The following is a 24145-nucleotide window of genomic DNA, read 5'->3' as shown; positions in this document are numbered from 1 at the left end:
TCACTTTTGGCATCTTCACTTTTCTGCCCTCACTTTTATCCTTTTATATACTTTGCTCAGCCAATCAAATCATCTCTATGGGGTGATCAGCCAATCATCAGCCAATGTTTGTGTTCACACAAACACTCAAAGCTGGGCACAGGTGCCCCTCAAACATCTTGTTTAAAATCAGACCTTCTCTGAATTGAGTGGTGCTGTAGTACTGTACTGTACTGTAAAAGTCCTCCTCCCTGGCGTGTGTGTGTGTGTGTGTGTGTGTGTGTGTGTGTGTGTGTGTGTGTGTGTGTGTGTGTGTGTGTGTGTGTGTGTGCACCACTATAATCAAATATAATCTGCCTAACGATGATGTCACTGGTGGACGAGTTTCTGAACTGCCCAAGCCCTCCTATGAGACACAGACCGAGTAGAAACAAATTGTGATATTTTATCATGAACATTAGTGAGGACGGGGCACAGTTGGTAGTGCTGTCGCCTCACAGCTGTGGGTGCTGGGGGCGTGTTCTCTCCTCCGCATCATCAGTGTCCATACCCGAGGCGGGGTTGGCGAAAGGGCCTTTCTGTGTGGAGGGGAAAGGAACTGGTAGGAATAACGTGTTCCTTGAACTTCCTTCCACACGCTACGTCCGGCCGGGGAAACTCTCCCCTGTCGGGTGAAAAGAAGCAGCTTGGACTCTTCATGCATAGAAGGAAGCAAGAGGTCTGTCCGCTGCCCCCCCAGGTTGGCAGAGGAAGTGTAGCACCCAGGATTACATTAGATAATTGACACTGGGTGAAAATATGGGTTGCAAAATCGTGGGATAAGAACACCAATTATATGAAGATAGGTTGAAAAGTGGTGAAGTGGTCCTTTAATGTTAAAGGTGACAATATGGATAAAACATACCAAGACAAGAAAATGTTTATGAAGTAATTATTTTCTTCCCTAGTAGTACTGTAGCCGACAGGCCTGCTCATCTGTCAAAACCAATTAGTGTTAGCAATTACATCCCACTTTAGATCCTGTCCAGTGCTTCGCTCTGTAACTATGACTGCACAGCTGTACAGCACAGCAGGAGCACTTGATTAATGTTATTGACGTTTTGGACCACAAATATGACACCAGACACAAATAGTTTGAAAGTACATTTGCCAAAAAGCAGTACTATAACTACAGCTGAGCTAATCATCTCCTCTATTTTATGCACTGTGTGCGAGAATTGACTTATTTGAGGTGCTATTTCATGAATGGGATATGAGTGTGTGCACGCGCGTGTGTGTGTGTTCAAAAGGCCCTAATTGAATTGGACAATTAAGTCATTCAGTGCTCTTAATGCTCTAAATGAGTTTTCTGCTCAGTCCAAAAGAAGGAGAGATGAGGACAGGAGAGTGAAACACAGTTTGAGATGTGTATTTTCTCTAGATCTAATGTTTTCACTTGAATTCACTTTAATTTGATGAATCTTTGTGCGTCACTGACTCAAAGCAATTAAGTCACCAGAATGTGGGTCATTTCTGTTTTGCTTAAGCCAAATGCATACTAATAATCATCTGTTTGTTTGATTTCCTCTAACATGGTAACCATGTGTATATACAGTACTTCATTCCATTCTATTTCATTGTAATTTGGGGCTAATACAGAATATTGACATTATAGTTTAATTATGCTGTGTACATGTATGCTGTATATTGTAGTGATGTGTGTTTCGTGGAGTAGGATTGTTTGCAGTCATGGAGGAGTATTTTATTTGTTTTACTAGTATTGTAGTACTGTTGAGTATCTCGTCTCCCTCACTCTTTTAGAACCACACATACTAACCGAGTAAACAGACCCAGATTATTGTGTCTTTCCATACTGTGCTGTGCTACATTCAGCAAACACTGTGCCTACAAGCAACACCCCATCCTTGTCTCCTTGTGAATTCTTAACAATTCCCTGAGGCGAATACTACTGACCGCCTAATACGTCTGTGTGCGCGTCCCAGGTTGAGAACCCCTGGGCTACATCAGCCTATAACTAACGAGGTCTATGTTTGACAAATTAGGAAGAATGATGTCAGACTCAGCTCTCCTCAATGCCAAATAATAATAGTACCGGTAATGACACAACACGTTCAACAATATGTAGCTATCTGGCCTGGATATAAACATTTATAACATCTTAAAGAGTGTTCCGGTTACCTCAGCGAATACAAGAACACTCGCCCCAAAACACGGTCACCATCAGTTATACGAAACCTCAGTAAAAATGGGGGCAAGTCTGTACCGGTATTATTAGTATTATTCTATATTCTCTCTCTCGTCACGCTCACAGTGTTTGGCGACAGGGTGTCTGTGTATTCGGATCATCGGCTACCGTCAAATCAATGATCTTTTCTGCCATTCTGCTTTCAGTGCTTTGCTTGGGTGAAGGCTTTGGGTGTCTCGCTTTAATGTGATTTGACATCACTGATGTTGACGAGTGATACACATACTTTTTGTTGCACAATTTGCATTGCACTGTTTTATCATCAGTCTTGACAAAATCGTCCCACATCACACTAATATGTGAAGCTGCCATTTCCAAGCGGATCATGTTTTACATTTTGAACTGGCTATTTTGGAAAATGGTAATTGGTAACGTTTGGACAAGGCTGACATCTGGCTCTGACAGCTCAGGGTTCAGTCTAACATTCTGATTCAGTGTCCACTGTCCAGCCTGCTATTGGTAAGCCAGAGGAGACGAGATTCTGTCACCATCTGTTTGGCCCTGACTGATGAGTGAGGGGATTAACTCCAGCCCTTCTCCATTAGGATGCTGTCCACAGAAATAGACTGGTCTTGAGTGCCGAGAAGGAGCAGGTGGGCTGAACCCTCAGAGACTATTATATTCATGGTGTTGCCGTGGCCTCTGCAGATATGATTGCCACTTTCTAGTTTCTACAGAGCAATGATGCTTAACATTTTTGAAAGGAATGGCATAGATGCTAAATGCTGGATATGTTAAACATTGCTGGTTTTTAATCTCAGAAGTAGCTGAAATACTCAAGATTGGGAAAAGGGTTGAGAAATCTTCTCGTTTTCAACTTGAGTGGTCTTTGAACAAGACAATAGATTCAGAATCCATCAATCGACTTTATTGTCACATCATAGGTTTACAGGTGTAAGGTGTATGTCTCACCTAACTTTGTGTCTGCCTATGTCGTGGCCGTCTTTTTGAAAACCATTTTAAAAAGACAGCCTCATACTGCTCATAGGCAGAATGGCATGTTAAAACTGTGAAAATCCTATGCCCTCAGATGTAAATGTAACTGTCTGTAACATGTGCTTGTGTAAAATAGCATTCAATTATGCACTGTCAAGTCCCTGAAGAGGCTACAGTGAGAGCAAGCTACAGCTGAGAGATAAGAAATGTGGTATTTTCCTTATCTGGTGCTTTGCTCAAGTAATGGATGGAAGTGGAATATTAACTCATAGTCTCTTCTTTTGGTAAAAGGCTTTTCACTATCTTGGAGCTAGTCTTATATTGGTCTCTAGAGCGTTTACTTGACCATTCTCCAAACAAATTATCTATTAATTCCATGGGCAAATATTCCTTCACAATCAAATATTATACTGAATTCATTCATTGTTTCATTGAATGCTGCCCAATTGCTATAGATTCAATTAAAATGTATAGGTGATGTGCTGGACTGCCGGGTATACACACTCATTTGTCATTTGTAATATGATGAAAGCAGTTTGTCTCCTGAGTCATAGAGGCCTTGTTCTCTTAAGTGTCATAAACATGGATCCTACTGTATGCTGTAATACTGCACCCTTAACTGCAGTATTTATTTTCCCATAGAGATACTAGACTGTCTACCACCATATACTTAAGCAATATTACACATCATTCTTTATCATCATGAATGTGCGCCTCGCCGCCTACGTTTCCAAAAGGCATTGCAGAAGTGCATAAATGACGATAAAGAACACCCTCGACTGTAATATTGCTATTATACAACAGTTACCCTTAAAACTAAGATAATCGCCACCGAGTCTGCTGCTCTCTGGGAGAAAAGCACGGCTGAATTCTTTGTTTTGATTAGGTGTTCCAATATCGTGGTAAAAGCATGGCCAGAAAGCTGTTTCAATCAATGAGTTTGCTTCCTCGAAACGACCTGTTGTATAATACTTCGACTACTACTACTACTACTACTCGGTCTGCTTCAGCTGGACTTCAACTATTGATGGAGGAAGCAGCCAAGCAGGCATTATTAGGAATGGGTGTTGTGAAATTTCTGACCGATTTGTTATGGCATCATCTCATTCTGGCCAATCACAATTTGCGTCCTCACTTTTGTCTTCAATGTTTGTGTTTATGCAATGTTTGTGTTTACACTCTAGAAACTCTCAAAACTAGTCTTACAGTAGGTGGTCGTAGAAAAACAATGTTTGTTTACACAAACCCTCAAAGCTGGACATAGGAGGGGCTATCAAAATATTAATTTTGTCCATTTTGAAAAAAGGAAAATAATAATAATAATAAAATAGTGGCTAAAACCTATCCAATACCGGTTCAATACCGATATTGCCAACATCGGCCAATACCGATATGATGACTGATTACTTGCTCATTCCTAGGCATTAATACAAAACAAGCAAAAACACAACCAGCAGTGGTTCCCTATAGAGACACAAAAAGTCTCCTTTGTGTCTCTATAGGGTAGCATAGGGAGCTAGTCATCAAATTATTGTCTTAGGACAAAAAAAATACATGAATTCAAGTCTCCATGGAGTGAGTAATTGATAGAAAAAGTCATTTTGGGGATGAATGAACTATCCCTTTTAAATACTGTTGCAGAACTATTTAATGTCTGAAGTGAACTTTTAAAATCACCCAAAGGAATGAAGTGCTCCATTTTAATGTCTTTCTGGAGATCATTCCAGGACCATACAGCATAAAAACTAAAGGCCATTTCCCCAAATCCAATCTCAGGCACAAAACGAGCTAAATCTGTCAAGCAGTAGAACAGCAGAATGGGAAAACATGAGGTTCCCAGTTCAAACCCAGGCTCCCCCAGAGTTAGTGTCGAAGTGTCCTTGAGCAAGACACTGAACTCCTAACTGCTCCTGATGTGCAGATATATATTTTTTTCTGCAGAAGACCTATGACCATAGGATGGGGCAGCAGTGGCCTAAAATGTTAGAGGAGCACTGAAAGGTTCCCGGTTTGATCCCCAGGAAGAATCTTGGAGGGGAAGCAAATGGCCCCACTTACCAAATGATCATCATCATATCATTACTGCATTTCAATTCGAAATCACACTAATCTGTAACCAAGTTATCTCTGCCAGCCAGGACCGCAATGCAAGGGGTAGATTATGTTTTTTTCCTGTGTGTGTGTGTGTGTGTGTGTGTGTGTGTGTGTGTGTGTGTGTGTGTGTGTGTGTGTGTGTGTGTGTGTGTGTGTGTGTGTGTGTGTGTGTGTGTGTGTGTGTGTGTGTGTGTGTGTGTGTGTGTGTGTGTGTGTGTGTGTGTGTGTGTGTGTGTGTCTGTAAAATGGAACCCTATGGTTGGCACCCGATGCATCAAGGGTTGGATTGGGACATACTAGTTTCATGATGTCCAGGGGGTGTACTTGTAGAACGAAAAAATATCTCAGGGATGCACCTGGGACGTATCCTCCTCAGTGATGTAACCCAAGGTCATCAGGGTTATAAGTCTCGCAACATCATACCCCTCACTCAGGTGATCCAGCCGGGGTGATCAAGTCCCAACTTACATTCCTGTAGCTACCCTCGATCAGTCCCATTAGGAAAGACCAGGGCCACACAATCCGTTGCTCCGGAACTACTCTGCCAGGACTGGGAGGTACAGTAGATCAATCTGGAGCGTGGAAGGACTAGGCTCTGTGGGTTGACTCCTGTCCGGGCACCTCCTACGCGACGTCTCACCAGGTCCACTCCACTCCTGCTCTCACCAGGTCCAGGACGTGTGCGTTGCACCAGACTCTCAGCACCAGACACTTCATTCAGGAGTGGTGGATTCTTGAGCCACAATGGTTCTGCAGGCTCCTGCAGAACCAGCTCCTCACCAGGTCCACTCCTGCTCTCACCAGGGCCACATGGCTCACCGGGCCACATGGCTCGGGAACCGTTCATGGGACCCAAGTAGTGATGGGAGATTAATCGGCAAACACATCGTCCGTATCGGCCGATAATCGGAAATCTGTATCGGTAAAATAATATATCGGATTTAGCAGATATTTAATTTTATTATAATTATGTTGAAAAATAAAATTTAAAAAGCCTGAAAAAGCCTTTTGTGATGATGAAGGCTGCAAATTAAAATTATTGACTCGAAAGAGTCAATAGTTGGAACATTTAAAAGAAAAATACTACATTCAAGCTGTTTATGTTGGGATATGAGCCAACATTTCAATAACGGTGCAACCCTAGTTTTGGAATAAAAGCCTTTTTTCAGAATAGCCAAAATAATTATATATTTTTAATACAGAATGAGACCATATTGACATCGGTTATCGGCCATAATAGCAATTCATTATATTGGATATCGATAACGGCCAAATTGTCTCATACATCCCTAGACCCAAGGCTATTTACATGCCCCAGGAGTTTTCCCTATACTTCCATACGTTTCTCATTTATCCCTTTGACTTTCAGAACGTGAACTGAATAACAACAGCATTACTAGATGCGAGTGGTTTTCATAGTCGCACAATATTGGAGTGGCTGACTGGCTGTGTTCATATGGCAGCAGGCAGTAATCATGACACCCTCATTTTTCTGCCCCTGCCCTGGGCTCCTTATCACACAAACATGTGCTTCCCTTTCATTTTCTCTTATGACAGCCTAGAGAGATCTGTCAGCTTTATCTTCCCAACAGCCTAGAGAGCTCTGTGCGTGCGTGCGTCATGATGGACTGCATGATTATTGGTAATCTAATCAATCATAAAAATACAAGGGAGTGGCAATTAACAGGGTCCATGCACAGAAGGTTCAAAGTTCAACTTTATTATCATCAATACCAATCAAGTAAAAGGCACACAACAGCTACAGTCTCAAGAAGATAAAAGAATGAAGAGATCGATATTCAAAATCAGTTAAACCACAATGTGATCAGTGTCATGTGCAATGGGTGTGGCTTATATGGATAGATTTGTCTGGAGCAGCGGAATCCAAGACCTTTGTTTATGAGACTTATGGTTCTAAAGCAGTGCCTCTAAAGCAGTGCCTCAGAATGTAGAGCCGTAGAGCGGCAGCTTGGGAACCGGAACGTTGGATCACAGGCTCCTCCAGAGTTAGTGTTGAACAGAGTCGTATAGATGAGGCTCCTCCAGAGTTAGTGTTGAACAGAGTCGTATAGATGAGAGAGTTACTTACGACAACTCTGTTCACTTCATGGGGTCAGTCCAAAGGAGTCTCTCTCGCAGTTTTCTGCCCCCTCATTGGCAGAACTCTACTTTCAATGGCTCTGGTGTTGAAGTGTCCTTGACCTTGAGCAAGACACTGAGGCCCCTTTTCCACCGGTTGGTTCCCAATGGGAACCAGTTCAGTTCTTTTTGGTTTTTAGTCCATGAGCCAAAGCTCCAAAATTGAAATGTTAATTATGAATTGAGTGGGCAAAACCATACCTATATTAGAATGTTATCACCATTAAACTTCCCCAATTGAGTACTTACACGAAGACAATGATTTATTGTATTACAAATGTTACATTTTTAAATATGCAAATGAGGCATTATGTAGGAAAATATGCAAAATAATCGAAAATATGAAAAAGCTACTACTGTGGAAGGGTTATCTACCCCCTCCCCCCCTCCTTTAAGGACTTGGCTACCTGTTGCCCTTTTTGCACATTTAATCTTTTTATTTTCTTACATTGTCTAAAAGGACTCAGAGATTGCCATTCAATGCATTATTGATTATCAATGTGATGTGTATATATAATATTGTGAATTTGTCTACTATGACTGCACTTTTGGGTTCTTGTTGGCTATGTTATTTGCATCAACACGGACAGAGGAAGGTGTCGCACCCTACGGACACTATAAATTGTGACACTTCTGTTGTTGACACCCATAGTATAACGCTGACGAAGGCTATACGCCGAAACGCGTACATTGTGCTGTCTGCTCTGCAGCATACTGTGCGAATATAAAATAATAAAAAGTGCCTTAAACCAAATTACATGTCCATGAGTGCTGGTATTCTCTCCTTAGAGAATGTCTTGTAAAGCTAACTTTCCTCGACCACGCACCCGGTAAGACTGTTCAGAGAAACTAAGACATTGGAGTCGTGCGGGCGTTCTTGCTTTAAATATTTACTTCTTGTATTGATCCTATAAACAATTTAATATAGGGTATAGTTTGCCCACCAATTTTGGAGCTCTGGCTCAAGAACTGAACCGGGAACCATTGGGAACCAGCCGGTGGAAAAGGGGTCTGACTGAACCCCTAATTGCTCCCAATGAGCAGGTTGGTGCCTTGCATGGTTTCCCCCGCCGTTGGTGTATGAATGGTTTAATCTGCCGTTGGTGTATGAATGGGTCAATGTACAGTTGGGTGCCACCGATATTGTCCCTTATCATTTGACCCATTTAGGCCTGACCTCAAAATTTTAAAAAATCCTTCTAAATCCTCCAGTGTTCTGAAATAAATATTTTCACCATTTTTCAAAAATAGCAGACCTACAAGCTCGTAGCGCGCCACTCGGTGGCGCGCTATGAGCTTGTAGATCTGCTATTTTCCAATAGCTAAATTATAACATAATGTTTAAAACACCAAAAGGGGTTCCCGCCCAAAATGGGTTAACTGTCCTTTTGCGCAGATCACGCAAACCTCAGCAAAAAGAAAAGGACAATATCGATGGCCTCCAACTGTAAAGCACCTTGGTTAAAGGCACTATATAAATGCACCATTTACCATTTAAAATTAACTCTGAGGCTAAAACGGTAAGTTCATTGATATGCACCAATATCCACTGTAACAAAAGGCAACAGGAATGGTTGAAAGAGCAGTGTGGTTGCACAAAGATCAAACCCAGTGAGTCAGGCAGAACTACAGTCTCTTATGTCCAAGGGCTTTTATTGAGAACAAAACCCACAAACAAACAAACTTGTTAACAGTAACACAATAATACTGGCTCCAACTGGAGCTATTAAATGACTCATTGAAATGGCCGGACTGCTATCCAGCTCACCGGTGTAACAAAAAGATTACTGCTTACAAAGTATGCTTCCAATCCTCTATGCTCTGTATTGATAGCGGATTTGAATGTTATCAACTCATATCAACCAGTAGGTTACTTACAGTATCAAGACCATGTAATGGGGCCAGTATAGGCTCTACTGGAGTGGAGACGTTGTTGGGTGGGTGCGTGCGTGCGTGCGTGCGTGCGTGCGTGCGTGCGTGCGTGCGTGCGTGCGTGGGTGCGCGTTTGTGTGTGCATGCGTGCAATGCATGTGTGCGTGTGCGTGTGTGGACTGTGGAGCTGTCCAGCATTGAGCCAAACAGTCCCTCACACCATTCTGCTGATTTCCAGTTGTATTGTCAAATATTAGCTCAAATTAAAAATGTTTTTCACACAAAGTATAAATTGACCTTCATGGTTTAATACGACTCTGTAACCTGAGTATTAGCTGATAGTTTGGAACGATCTACCAAGTTTGGTGATTTTTGTTCTTATCGTTTCTGAGATCAAGCCGTTTTTATGACGGAAGAATAATACTCCTTCCAGCAGTGACTCACTGCCTCAGGCTGATGACTTAAAAGGTCTAATATCTCCCCTGGTCCATAGGGATATCCCTTTGGTCTAGTGGTTAAGATATCAGACTTTCAAGCAGGAGACCTGCTTACATTGGTGCTGTTTTTCTCTCCATATAGCATTGGTTTCCACTCCTGATTAGTCTCTCAACTCATTTTGATTCTTTTCAGTTTCAGTGATTTTTTTTTTTTGCGGCTTTTGCCTTTATTTTTTTATAGAGGGACAGACAGTAGGCTGACAGGAAATGGGGGAGAGAGATGGGGGAGTGACATGCAGTAAAGGCCGTCGGGATCGGGAGTCGAACCCGCGGCACACTGCCAGATGGACTACCGGCCAAGGTGCCTGGACCGCTGAGCCACGGCCCACCTCTCCCTCTGAACTGATATACAGTTATAATTTGCATTATTATTTGTTAGTATAGCATGGTATGGCAATCAAAAACAACTGAAAAGTAAGCTTACCATGAAGCATGCACAAACAGCTAAGAAGCTCATAGACGAGAGACCATGAGCACAGAGCGTACATGAGCAGACAGTCAATAAACAACAAACAACACAAATCATTGCATGCTGGCACCACCATCCCCTCTGAATACAAACCAACCCCGTCATCAATCAAAACTGTCATCAAGAAGACTGTCTGTGCCAAAGTGCAAACTGCTCAAAGATATCATTTGTTGAACTGAAAAACTAAAATGCTAAAATATTTGTGCAATCGAGCAGTGGCCAATAAATATAGTACTTGAGCACTTTTGACGTCAGCAGCTGTCAAAAATTCCCCTAGGGTGGCTGAATATAAACCAATGTGGGATATGTTAGTACTAGACACTGTTACAAACACATTGGTGAAGAAACTTCTTGGTATGAAATGTATTCCCAGATTTGACATTATTCTGACAATGTTCTCTGACCATTCGTATTGGAAATGTCATCGAGGCACTGAGTGGTTGTGTTAGTAGTGGTCATTATAACGACGCCATACAAATCATAAAAAACATCAACAGGAGCGTATCTTTAAAACAAAAAATCATAGTTTTTACAAACGAGAATATTAACCCATTAAGACCTGAGACCAGATGCTACAAAATGTTCATTCTTAGTTTATTTTTTAAGCCGCCCGTCATGTTGTTGATCGAATCGAATGCCTCTTTTGTGGTCTTTTTGTGTGTCTCAAACGCTTCTCACATTTTTGTGATGTTGTTTCTATGTGAAGCAATAGACTGTATCCAACAGGAAGCACACACATCTCCAGAAATTCTACAGGTGCTGGTCAAAAATATACGTACAATGAAAAGGAAGGGATGTCCGCATACTGTTTCTCTGCTCCCAGGAAAATTCTTTATTTATGTTTCGACCCACAAGGGTCGAAACATTGTTCAATAAATAAAGAATTTTCCTGGGAGCAGAGAAACAGTATGCGGACATCCCTTCATTTTCAAGCAATAGACTGTAACACTGTGCCCAAGACAAATTTCCCCTTGGTGACAATAAAGGTTCTCTGTAAGTATCATTTAATTAGTTATGTCAGTAATTTCTTTATATATTTAAGTTATTTGTCACATATGACAAATTTGTTTACAAAGCAGTAAACAGAAATGTAATTTTATGTTCCACTGTTCAATGCCACAAACACGATTAAATGGCTAATAGCAAATTTGCAATTATTGTATGACAATTAATCAAGTAAAATGTCATTATGGTCACTGACAGTGACGGCCCTAGTATTCACTATAGCAGGGCAGGGGTAACTACCATCCTGACAAGAGCAACCTGGGAACCACCACTATTTTGTCGGTGGGTTCATAATAGACCCACCTGACACGTGGGGGTTCATGCACCATTCATTCCATAGATTAAGATTCTTTCCTGTTACTCACTAATCACACTATCACAGGTTACATTCATCAGCTGGACAAAACTAAATCTAGTTTTCAAAGCATGTTATTACCAGTAAAGAGCAAAGATATCATTAGGCAAGAAGAGAAGCACAATATTTTTTGTTGGATACAGCCACATTTGAATGGTATGATGACTACCTGCATTCAATCACTCCCATGTAGTTGTTGTTTTATGGTCTGTTTTGTCATTGTTGGATACTTACTGTAGCTAAGCATGCGAAAATCACATCTCACTAAGTGTTACTGAGTGGCCATTAAAGCAGTATAAATCAAAGTTGTCTGACATTTGGTGATAAACAGCCAGTGATGAGGAGGAGCAGATGTGAACAATTGACAGCACACATTCACAACCTGCTACAGAAAATGGTTTTGTGTATAGCTGGCACTCTCGCATGCTGATATCCCCCCCGCATGCTGATATCCCCCCCTGCATGCTGATATTACACACACACACACACACACACACACACACACACACACACACACACACACACACACACACACACACACACACACACACACACACACACACACACACACACACACACACACACACACACACACACACACACACACACACACACACACACACACACACACACACACACACACAATGGCTGATTCTTCGCTTGCGAAGATCATAGGAGGAGTTTAGAGTTAGGGGTCCTTCAGCTTTGCTTTGCGGCAGGCACGTTCATGTTGGTATAATCCGATCCTTGATTTGCAGATTCTCGGGCAACTGGTGCACTTGAACCCCTGTCCTGATGCGGCTGCGGTAGAGGTCTGGGTGGGTTGGTCACCCTTTCGGCGAGCACGTTTGTGCATTGCAGCTGTCTGCCTGATGTTGCTGAGCTTCACAGCAGCTACATTTACAGCAGAGCGCCAATAGTTTTTGTCAGTGGCAGTGGACTCCCACGTTTTCGCTTGTAAGCCTGCTACCGTAAGTTGGTATTTGAGCTGGTCTTTGAAACGTTTACGAGGTCCGCTTCTGTCCTGCTTCCCCTGACACAGCTCACTGTGAAGGACTGCTTTTGGCAGCCTGGTGTCCTCCATGCGTGCGACGTGCCCAGTCCAGCGCAGCTGACGAACCAGCAGTGTGGCTTCTATGCTGGGTAACTGAGCTCTCTCCAGGACTTCAATGTTGGTAATGCGGTCCTGCCATCTGATGTTTAAGATAGAACGCAGGCAACGTTGATGGAAGCACTCAAGCAGTCTCAGCTGCTTCCTGTAGAGGACCCATGATTCTGAGCCATACAGTAGCGTACGGAGTACAACAGCCCTGTAAACTTGAATTTTGGTGGTCAGAGTCAGACGCAGTGAGTGGTTGTCCCACACCCGTTTGCGGAGCCTACCAAATGCAGTTTGCTTTGGAGAGTCTATTGTCAACGTCTTTTGTGATTGAAGCATCATTTGAAATGACACTGCCCAAGTATGTGAACTGCTTCACTGCACTTAGACAGGTAGTATCAATGGTGATGGATGGTGGGTTGTACTCTCCACGGGGTGGGGGCTGGTAGAGTACTTCTGTTTTCTTGAGGCTTATAGTGACTCCATATGCCTTTGCTGCTGCAGAGAAGCGGTTCATGATGAGCTGCAGTGCCTCCTCTGTGTGTGCTAAGAGGGCACAATCATCTGCAAAGAGTAGTTCTGTGATGTGTAAATCAGTTTGAAAATACCACCATCAGTTCGGTATCTAATGTATAGGCCTTTTGAAGCATCGTGCTAAAAAATATAGCGAATAGGGTTGGTGCAAGCACGCACCCTTGCTTCAACCCGTTGTTTACGGGAAAGGACTCTGAGATGCTGCCAGAGTGTTTGACCTGGCCTTTCTGCCCTACATGAAGTTGTTGAAGAATGGTGAGGAATTTGGGGGGACAGCCGAGTTTGTACATGATTTGTACTGACCGTATCAAAGGCCTTTGTGAGGTCGATAAAGGCAGCATAAAGACCCATGTTCTGCTCCCGACATTTCTCCTGGATCTGCCTCAGGACAAAAACCATGTCTGTGGTTCCCCTCCCAGATCTAAAACCGCACTGGCTTTCGGGCAGAACTTCTTTGGCAATAGTAGGTATAATTATATCGAGAAGGACCCTAGCCAGAATCTTTCCGGCGATCGAGAGCAGGGAGATGCCTCGATAGTTTGAACAGTCGGACTTATCCCCTTTGTTTTTATATAGGGAGACAATCAGTGCATCTCGAAAGTCTTGGGGGATTGTACCCTTTTCCCAACATGCTTTGAACAGGTCTGTGAGCCTGTGAAGAAGTGCGTCACCCCCCTCCTTGAAGACTTCTGCAGAAATCCCATCAATTCCACACACACACACACACACACACACACACACACACACACACACACACACACACACACACACACACACACACACACACACACACACACACACACACACACACACACACACACACACACACACACACACACACACACACACACCTCCATCTTATCTTTATGTCGGACCAATAGCAGCTTATGAGACCTCAATAGCACATGAATCAAAATAGACCTTGACAATGTCAGCCACTTTACACTATGAATATTGATTAGATATTGTGAATCTTCAATATGGGATAGATACAGAGTTATTACAGACCGAACATAGAACCTTGGTGATGGTGTCAAGTGGACTCAAATGGGCTCATTTTTCACTGCAGGCTGCATCCTTGTCATGTGTTCTATCTGCCTCAGCCCTGGTTTGAATCCTATTGTTCTTCAAACATAGATATTTATGTTCATCCATTAACTCTGATAATCCTGAGTATTCTGTTCTATGTATTGGCCCTTGCCTATCCCCACCCTACAGTATGTTCCAGCTGTCTAGGTGCAGTAAATAAAGCTTAGAAATCTGTAAAGGAAGATTAAAGACCAACTGAATTGCCTTTTCATGACCATATCCAGCTCAATGTTTAAATGTGTTACCTGCCAATTATGCGTTAAGTTTTTGTACGACAGGAACTAATTAGCCTTTGATATAGAAAATGCTATCTTTTGTTTTGGCAATTGCCATCTATTGTTAACTATGCCCAATTTTAACCACGGATATGCTTTAAAAGTGTAGAAAGAATTTCTACACTTCATTTCTACATTTAATTAATGAGCAATTTCCTACAGTACTGTATGCATGTCTACAGTACTGTATGCATGTCATAAGAGAGGCATTGCATTTGCTTATATTGCAGCATCCCATTACAAAATGACTGAACCTGTGTGCAGTATTTAGGCAGCACTAGTAGGCAACATGCTGCAGCTGTAACCTTGTAAAAGGAATCGCATTTCTGGAATTTATTTTATTGTATTGTGGCCCACGACCTTCAGGGCACTTTATATGACACAGTACTATATATACACATCCGGCATATAAACTGCTGGAGTCAACCGGGTGTTGGAATTTTAACCATGTTAGCAATCTCTCTTGTACACTCACTCTTATGCTCACACACACACAAGTTACAACCATGTTTCATCTTCAGTGAAGAGACAGATGTCATGGTCCGTGTGATTAATGCTCAACACTTGATCCGTGCACTTTTCCCATTAGCAGCGAGCCCCAGCATCTCTACTGAACAAATGCACCTCGACTACGAATGCTTCTCCACAAAGTACTTTTGACACAAAGCAAAGGCTGAGATAACCTACTACTACTGTTTTGTTCCTGCTTATCTATTCTGCAGAGCTGTTGGCATTTTACTCTGCCACTCCAGTCTGGAATGATAGTACGGTACATCATGCATTCCCATCCCATCCAAGGATGTTTTCAGGTTCAGGGTTAAGGTTATGCTTCTCCTTGAAGGTTGTGGAACAAGCAATAATGATAAATTATATAGTGCCCCCAGGGCTATAGTGCACACATAACAGTAAAGTAAAACAAGGTAATTAAAACAGAGAGCACTGAGGTGATACAACAAGCGGATAATTGAAGCGTAGATCATCAGTGTGTCTATATAAGTCTGAACGCACCAGGTTGGATGGTCCAGTAACCCAACGGCCGATGGGAAAAAGCTTTTTTTTAAACTGGTGATTCTGGTCGCAATACGTAGATACAGCAGGTCAAACAGTTCATGAAAGGGGTGAGAGGAATCCTTTCTGATGCTGTAGATTTTAACTTGTTAGTGGACCGTAACATTGTCAATACGTGTATGTCATTGTCAGTCTATTCACAGCTGTGGCCAATATACTGGTAAACGGACCGAAGTTAACTGGTAATTGCTTTGCATTGTAATCTATAGTAGATAGTTTTTCCTAGAATATGGTTGCTGGGGTGGTGGTTAAAACGCTACCAATAATAAATAGTCGATGTTGGCTGCATTTTCCCAGGAACTATTTTGTTACTAACTTTTCAAATCATTCTTGATTGAATACTTCATTAGACAGAAATGCAAACAGCACGATACAGTCAAACACGTGGGGCCCTATTTTCTTCAGTGCATTACCCCTTATCCCGAAACTTCTTTGCCTTTTTTTGAGGGGCTATATTCAGCTATTAGTGTAGAATTTCGTCTTACACAAACAAGCAAATCGGCTATTTTCGGCTACACAAACATTAACTTCCCATTGACAATGAATGGACTACTTTACGTCATAGTGTCTGAGCAAATAGACATGTTACGTAATGATGATGTACCAGGGATCTGCATTTCTTAAGGGATGGGGTCAGGGAATTCCACACTTGGGTGGCAATGCTGTAGAAGGAGAAATTATTTAAAGGTGGGTTGTACCAGATTGGCGTTGTCGCTCCCTCTAGTATTGTGGCTGTCTGTGTCGCATACATTTTTTAGGTTAGTCAGATGAGGACAAAGTCAATCCCATGTTCAATTGCCCATTTAGGGCGGGAACCCCTTTTGGGGTAGTTGTTGCTATGTACAGTATAGCAACATCATTGTTTAGTATTTTGTTTTATAAATATTTGAACTTTTTCAGAAAGCTTAGGTCAGGATTTAGAAGGCCTGAGGTCTAAATGGACTAACCCTGTCTTCTACCCTGAGGCATCCTAGGCTAGCAACATGGATTGGATAAAGGTGGGTCATAGCCCCAGGCCCAGAAGTTCTGTGCTTTAAAATGCATTGGGTATGGATTGTGTACCATACCACCTTTACATTAGCACACTGGCAAGTAGTACATTCATTGGAATGAGTCAATTTTAAAACACTGTGGAAATGCCTCTAGACATGAGGAAAAAAACAGGTCACACAGCTGTATGTTTCTTTGTATTTTGATTATTTTAAAGCTCGATCTTGGAACCAGTGAAGTGCAAGAAACTCCAGATATGCACTTGGCCTTGACTGCTCAATTGCTATGCCTCAATGGTTCTGTGGCATTGTCTTATCCGATCGAGGCTGCACTTCCTTACAGAGATACTGTAGCTATTGATTGGATGACATCCCTGACAGGACGACAGGATTGGGTAGCATTGGGAGTCTGAGTGGTTGTCAGGTTCCTTTTTGTCAGCACTTTCTGTGCTGAAGGAAACTAAGAGATGGCTATTATTTCAGCTATTACTAAATACTAATACTATACTATAAGTGTAACTATAATATAGATGACTGATAGAAAAACTTTGGACATGGCAGATCCTTATGTCGAAGTTTTCATTTGAAAATCAGTTCCACTAACGACACTGTCGTCGACAAAGCATATACTAGGCCAATAGTTACTTGAGCCTGCTATGCCAGCTGCTATACTTGTTCCACACTTTTCCCCTTCATATTTGTGTAAAGAATCTGCCATGCTAACGAGTTCTAACCAGTAATTCCATTTACATTTTAAAGGTGCAGGACCACAGGTTAATGTTGTGAATCAGCTAAACTATTAAATCAGTTGGACCATGAAATAATAGCAGATAACCCCAGTTCTTTAGATACAGGCTTGTTAATCTATTATGTGGAGCTATTATGTGGCTCAGGGGTAGAGTGGCCGGATGGGAAACACAAGGTTCCCAGTTCGAACCCGGGCTCCCCCAGAGTTAGTGTCGAAGTGTCCTTGAGCATGCTCCCGATGTGCAGGTTGATGCCTTGCATGGCTTCCTCCGGCATCTGTGTGTGAATGTGCTGTTAAATGGGTGAATGTAATGCACAATCTCTGTAAAGCACCTTGGATAAAGGCGCTATAGAAATGCACCATTTACCATTTATACTGTCCCAGTAAATTAAACATCTACTGATGCATAAACTTTGACACATCATCAGTGTTGTAAACCTGGAATCGTTGGGTGTTTCTGGGTCTTACAACATACACCCTCCTCCAGGCGACCCGACCAAGGCTGATCAGACCCTGGCCTGTGTCCAAGTGGCATGCTACAACCCCCACTGTCTCCAGAGACAGTCAATAGGCTGATGAGATGTTGGCGACAGCAGCTGAACAGCAAACATCTCAGCCTCGTCACCATACGAGGCAGATTGTAAACCCTCCCTGTAGCTTTTGGTTCCTCCTCACGGAGGATGTGTTTTGGGCTCCTCTGTCTCTCCAGATGTCACTACTGATGATCCCATATAGATATCATTTTGTGTAAGAACTGTTTGACTTTGTTCAGCTGATTACATTTATAATAAACGCTACTGACAATTGTGAATTGCAATTTTTAACAAAAGTGTTTACTTTAGCCCATTTAAATTATGCTTTCATGCTGTGTTTGGACATGAACTAAGTTGAGTGTCCAAGAAAATCTTGGATTTTGTTAAATCAGCCATATTCAGTTAAATAATACTGAATTCAAATTAAGCAGCAGTTTTGTTTGTAGCCCATGTGACTACTTTGCTTTTATATTGCACGTTCCTTCAGTACATACAGTACTGTAAACATGTCTACATTTACATAATTAAAGCATACCTTTACTGCATGACTGCAGTAGTTAATTAAAATCCATGTACATGTTCCCTACAGTTATTTACTGCACATAATTGAACATCTGATTCCATGGCTGTTGGAAAATTCTGATATCTCTGCTATGTTGATCAATAGTATTCTGGTTAAATAGTACTAATGATTACCGGTAGTTTTACACAGTGGTAAAACATGAAATGTGTCATAACTTCCCATAAGCCTATTAGTATAGTTATCTATGGAGAGAAAACAGTGTGCTATGTAATTAGGCGATTTGATTAATTGATTGATTGATTGATCATGCAGCTCCAGTTCAGAGGTTGGCACCTAACCAAAGGGCTGTGGCTGTTATGCTCAAACTCAAAGTGTAGTAAACAATGGGCTGGGCAGTAGTAATCCTCTTGGCTAGGCAGGATGATAAGCTGTCTATGTGGGAGTGTGTTCACCACAATCAATATGGTCCGGGATTTTAGCCTAGGAAGAAAAAGAAACGCATTTCAACACAATCATTTAAACAAGGCTGTGCATCAGTAAAGGTTATTGACGGATTGGACAGTTTACTTCCTTTTGAGAGCTGTTGGGATTTCTGTGTATTTGTGTAATGCTTAAATTAGGACTGCAGGGAGGATGGGGATTTAAGATGGGATTTAATATTTAAGATGTCAATATTGATGATAGAAATCATGTTTTCACACTAATCAAATATACTTTTGTGTGGGTGCCTGCCCATCATTAGACCTGTCACAATTATTACATAATCATCTTAAGGATATACTATATGGTCTTTTTTGGCCATAGTTCATTATTCATTTGTCATTTAAGTAATTTTAATTTGTCTTATCTGTGTGTATTTTTTGTTTACAAAGCCTAAAAGTCAAACAGTAATATATTTGATGTATTGTTCAATGCCCAAAACACAATTAAATCATTAACCACCATTTTTTACACCGTTTACAGTTAATCATCAACTAAAATGTCACGATCATGACAGCTCTACCCATGTTTCAAACACTACTCGGATCTACCTTTGTCCTTTGTGTGGTTGCCTGCCTGTTGAATCTCTGACCCCAACCACTCACACCTGTCCGGCTGCACAGATGGAATAGTTAAATTCATGCTGTAATACAGGCTTTCCAGGCACAGAGCCAGTACACCAAAGATAAAATACAGTTAAATACAGTAGATCTGCTGACTATTCCTCTCTACATAAGAATTTGCTGATGGTGTACTGTACACCTTTTATCTTTATGCCAACGTTTAAGTTTACTGGAGTCACCACTTTGAGTGGAATTAGAATATTCAATAAGCTTTTTTCTCTCTCTCTCTCTCTCTCTCTCTCTCTCTCTCTCTCTCTCTCTCTCTCTCTCTCTCTCTCTCTCTCTCTCTCTCTCTCTCTCTCTCTCTCTCTCTCTCTCTCTCTCTCTCTCTCTCTCTCTCTCTCTCTCTCTCTCTCTCTCTCTCTCTCTCTCTCTCTCTCTCTCTCTCTCTCTCTCTCTCTCTCTCTCTCTCTCTCTCTCTCCACTCTCTCTCTCCACTCTCTCTCTCTCTCTCTCCACTCTCATTTTCTCTTCCATGGCCAAATATGGAGAGCCCTGTTTGAATTTCTGTCTCTTCTTTCTCTTTTTTGTTCTCATTTCAATTCAATAGTGTATGCTTCCCCCAACCCCATAAATGTTAGATCAATAATATATTCACCATACTAAACTCTCTCATTCTCTCTCTTCTCTGTCTCCCTTCCCCTCAACTAAAGAGATGGCCACTGCTAGGGCATTATCAAGGTGTTTTCTGCAGTACACTCATACCCTCTACTGGTAAGTTACTGCTACTACATGTAGAGTACAACAAAACATCTGCTTTTATGATTGATGATTGCATTTGTATTACTTTAATCAATATTTAAACCCCACAAAGACAGTAACTGCAGAAGTTATGCAACTGAGACAAATTACGTCATAGTTTAATTTCTATCCTGGCTGAAGTTGTATCATTTATTGGTATAGGAGTGAATGATGTATTAGTCAATAATGTATCGATATTTGTCTCGCCACCGGCAAATGCTACTAATAAACAATACACTTCTGCACAAACTTAAAAATAATACTACTTTAGATTTTACTCAGTTTCAATGCCCAATTTCCCAGGTCATTTACTGTATGTCACTCTGTAGGGCAGTAAAACACACTGCAAACCCACTGCTGAGATCCTGCTACACCTTGGTTTGTGTGTGTCCCCAGATGTGTCTCTGCAGTACAGACATGGCCGTCCTGTGCTGGAGGTCCCTCTCCCCTCCAGGAGTGAGAAGTGTCTGTTCTTCCTCAGACCCATGCTGATGAGTGTGGGAGACCTCATCAATGACCTACAAAGGGAGGACCCTGGAGTCACCGCCTCTGTGCTCGCCAAGGGTAGGTTGCATACACTACAGTACATAATGGTGATAATACTATACATGCAAGTTGAATTTGCTGTAGTGTAGAAACCATAGATGTTTAACCATCAAATAACCACCAAACATAATCTACTAACTTTTTCTTCAGTCAAGGCAGCTTATAAAACATATTGTTTCTCTGCCAGACGGACAGTGTATTGCCAACAATACCCTGATCGACAATCTACTGGACAAGGACTTTCAGCTCATCATCAACAATGTAGTGTACAACGTCCACTCTCCCGAGAAAGGTATCCAGAACAACACAAAGCTCTCTAGTCACCAAGTAGCCCTAGAATGTCTCTGTTACATACATTGCAAAGTATTTCACATACAGAGCCATAGAACACCCTGGTTCATTTCTGTTCGGTCGCAACATGGTGGCATTAAATGTGATAAATGCTCCGTTTGTACTCACCCATTAAATAATTCCAAAGACGTGGAGTGAAATATGGTCCTCTAGTTTCATATCCATGTGAAAGTTCTGGCACAAAACATGTATTTAGTCAATTATCTCCACCTTTTCACGAGATGCACACGGACGTCTTTCTCTCCGGGCAAAGGGGCCCGGAATGACAGCTGGACTTCATTTCTCAAAACTTCCTCTGATCACCACAAACGTCATCACCAATTGACCAGGGAAGCACAAATGTTTGGGACACACAATTGGCAGGTGCCTTGCGATAGGTGCTGGGTAATTAATCACACCACCTGCCAATTGTGTGACCCAAACTTTTGTGTTTCCCTTGTCAATTGTATTGGTAAAATCAGTCCATCGATCCCGGGCCCCTCGCCCGGAGAGAAAGACATCCGTGTGCATCTCTTGAAAAAGTGGAGATAATTGACTAAATACATGTTTTGTGCCAGAACTTTCACATGGATATGAAACTAGAGGACCATATTTCACACTTTGGAATTATTTAATGGGTGAGTACAAACAGAGCATTAATCACATTTAGGCCGCCCATAATTCAATTCAACCAGGAACGGGTGGAAGGGATCTATGCCTGTGATACATGATAATGTACAAAGTCATATGAATGATCACAGACATTCTAGGTCTAGTCACCCAGAACTTATTGCACTGTTGGTGCTTTTCAGTTCTTCTACCAGTTCATTGGCCTTGTGTTTAGTGTGTACGCCTAGCCCCTCTCGGAACCCTCGTAAAAGGTTTCTGACATTTGGATGTTTACCTTTTACGGAGGGTCCCTTCTCAGTTGTCGCCCGCAACATGGCGATTCTGGGATACACACGGACTTGGCCTCGCATATGTTCTTGCTGCGCTATTTGAGTGGTGGTTATATGTCTCTAAAGAAGCATATAAGAGCTATAGGAGACAACGGAGACAACCGAACCCCCCACGAACGGTGCAGAAGCCGTTAAGTATTTTTTATCTTTGTCAGACCGTTTTGGCAGCTCTGAAAAACATCCTGCATGTATGCGGTCGGCCAATCAGAGGCAGTAACAGCTAGCCAGCCACCGCTCGGGATGCGGGACATGGGAAGTGAGGAAGGGAGAATTTCAGAGCTGCCAAAACGGTCTGACAAACGTAACGGCTTCTGCACCGTTCGCGGGGGGTTCGGTTGTCTCCGTTGTCTACTATAGCTCTTATATGCTTCTTTAGAGACATATAACCACCACTCAAATAGCGCAGCAAGAACATATGCGAGGCCAAGTCCGTGTGTATCCCAGAATCGCCATGTTGCGGGCGACAACTGAGAAGGGACCCTCCGTAAAAGGTAAACATCCAAATGTCAGAAACCTTTTACGAGGGTTCCGAGAGGGGCTATGTGTACGCCCTGAGATTGGGAGGTCAGGGCTTCAGTTCCTGTTAAATACTAGCGTCATGTCCAGAGATGTACACCAAGCAGCCTCATACTATGTAAGCATGAGGCAGTAGCCTTCCCAAAGCACATGGCTTGGGACAGGGGGGGGACAGGAACACGCACATGCGCAACATTTTTTGTTTGATTTATTTACTTGCAAATCACAGAAGCTAGACAGTCAATGACACACGACACACACACATTTTACCATTCCTGCACAGCGGCAGAAGAAGCAGCAGCAATAAACAATAATGTATGTCTTACCTATATTTGGGAGAAAGTGCCTTCCCTTTCCTCATGAATGTATCCAACCGAGCAATAGTTTATTAAATCAGTTTGCAACACTCTCCACAACTAAACAGAGGTGCAACCATTAACAGGTTCCTGTGTCACGCAGTGCCTGTTACAAAGGTTCCTACTACCTAAGCAACAGACATACAGCCATATTGTTCAAAACAAACACCTTTTTCAACATCTATTTTATTCCCCAAAGTTAAATACATTATGGTTGTAATAGATATATTTGTGTATATATACTTTTTACTTTTATTTTACAAAAACATTTATTAAAAAAAACCTACAAAAATATGTTTCTCGCCCTCAGCACCCTGACTTACTTACTCACAATTAGAGATGTCCTGATACTGTATCGGTATCGGCCCTTATTTGCCATATCGGGTCATATCGCTATTGGCGAATATGCCAGTCTAACCACCGATCCGACACAGGGGTAAGGGGTTGACACTATGGCAAGTAAATAAAATGTTGGGGCATGTGGAGTTTGCTTTGGAGTTTCCCAAATTGCAAGTGCACATATGAGTGGTAGTGAGGAGTCTGCTATGAACACAGCACAAGATATATAGCTAGATAGCTATAAACACAACACTGGTATAGGTATTCTGTATCGCTATCGGCTAATACAGAAATTGTGGTATCGGGATCGGATCGGGAACTAAAAATGTGTACAATTCTATAGGAAGTGATTTTTGTGTGCATGTTGTGTCATCAGTAGCTCTTCTTTAGCACACACTACATTTTCCTCCTCTGCTCCTTCTCTCCATCCCATATATTTTATATTCACTGAAAGAGGTGGTGGAGGAATGTTGATAGTTTGGCTTGAGGGTGGTGCTGGAGGCTATGTCATGGGGTCCCTGAAATGGTTATGGTTCACTCTAGCCGCAATTTGCAACACTACATTTTTTATAATGGGTTGAATCTAGATTTGCAACACCCTCCATTGACAGCCCATTCATCCAAATAGAAAAGTCTGATCTGCTTGTATTAAACAATGTCAAACTCACCAACATTGCAATTTGCAGCTGTATGGCAAGCTTGAATTATCCTCTTTCAATCTGCAAAGCTTTTGTTTCATAAAAATCCAGGGCTGTTCATAGCTTGCTTGATTGATTGAAATATGTATTAACAGTTTGCAGAATTAC

The 24145-nt window shown here is 42.0% G+C and overlaps 1 protein-coding gene across 1 annotated transcript in view; it reads left to right on the top strand.

Annotated features, from left to right (window-relative positions):
- The window catches only part of LOC306921409 (calcium uniporter regulatory subunit MCUb, mitochondrial-like), a 31506-nt gene that overhangs the window by 3946 nt on the left and 3415 nt on the right, over window positions 1–24145 (top strand). The window contains exons 2-4 of the mRNA XM_079498531.1: window positions 20206–20266; window positions 20690–20857; window positions 21027–21131. Coding sequence (XP_079354657.1) covers window positions 20206–20266; window positions 20690–20857; window positions 21027–21131 — 334 coding nt within the window. The remainder of the gene's footprint in view (window positions 1–20205; window positions 20267–20689; window positions 20858–21026; window positions 21132–24145) is intronic.

The sequence above is a fragment of the Electrona antarctica genome (genome assembly GCF_951216825.1).
Source record: "Electrona antarctica genome assembly, chromosome: 4".
Classification (NCBI taxonomy): Eukaryota; Metazoa; Chordata; class Actinopteri; order Myctophiformes; family Myctophidae; genus Electrona; species Electrona antarctica.
This window is presented reverse-complemented; position numbering and strand designations above follow the sequence as displayed.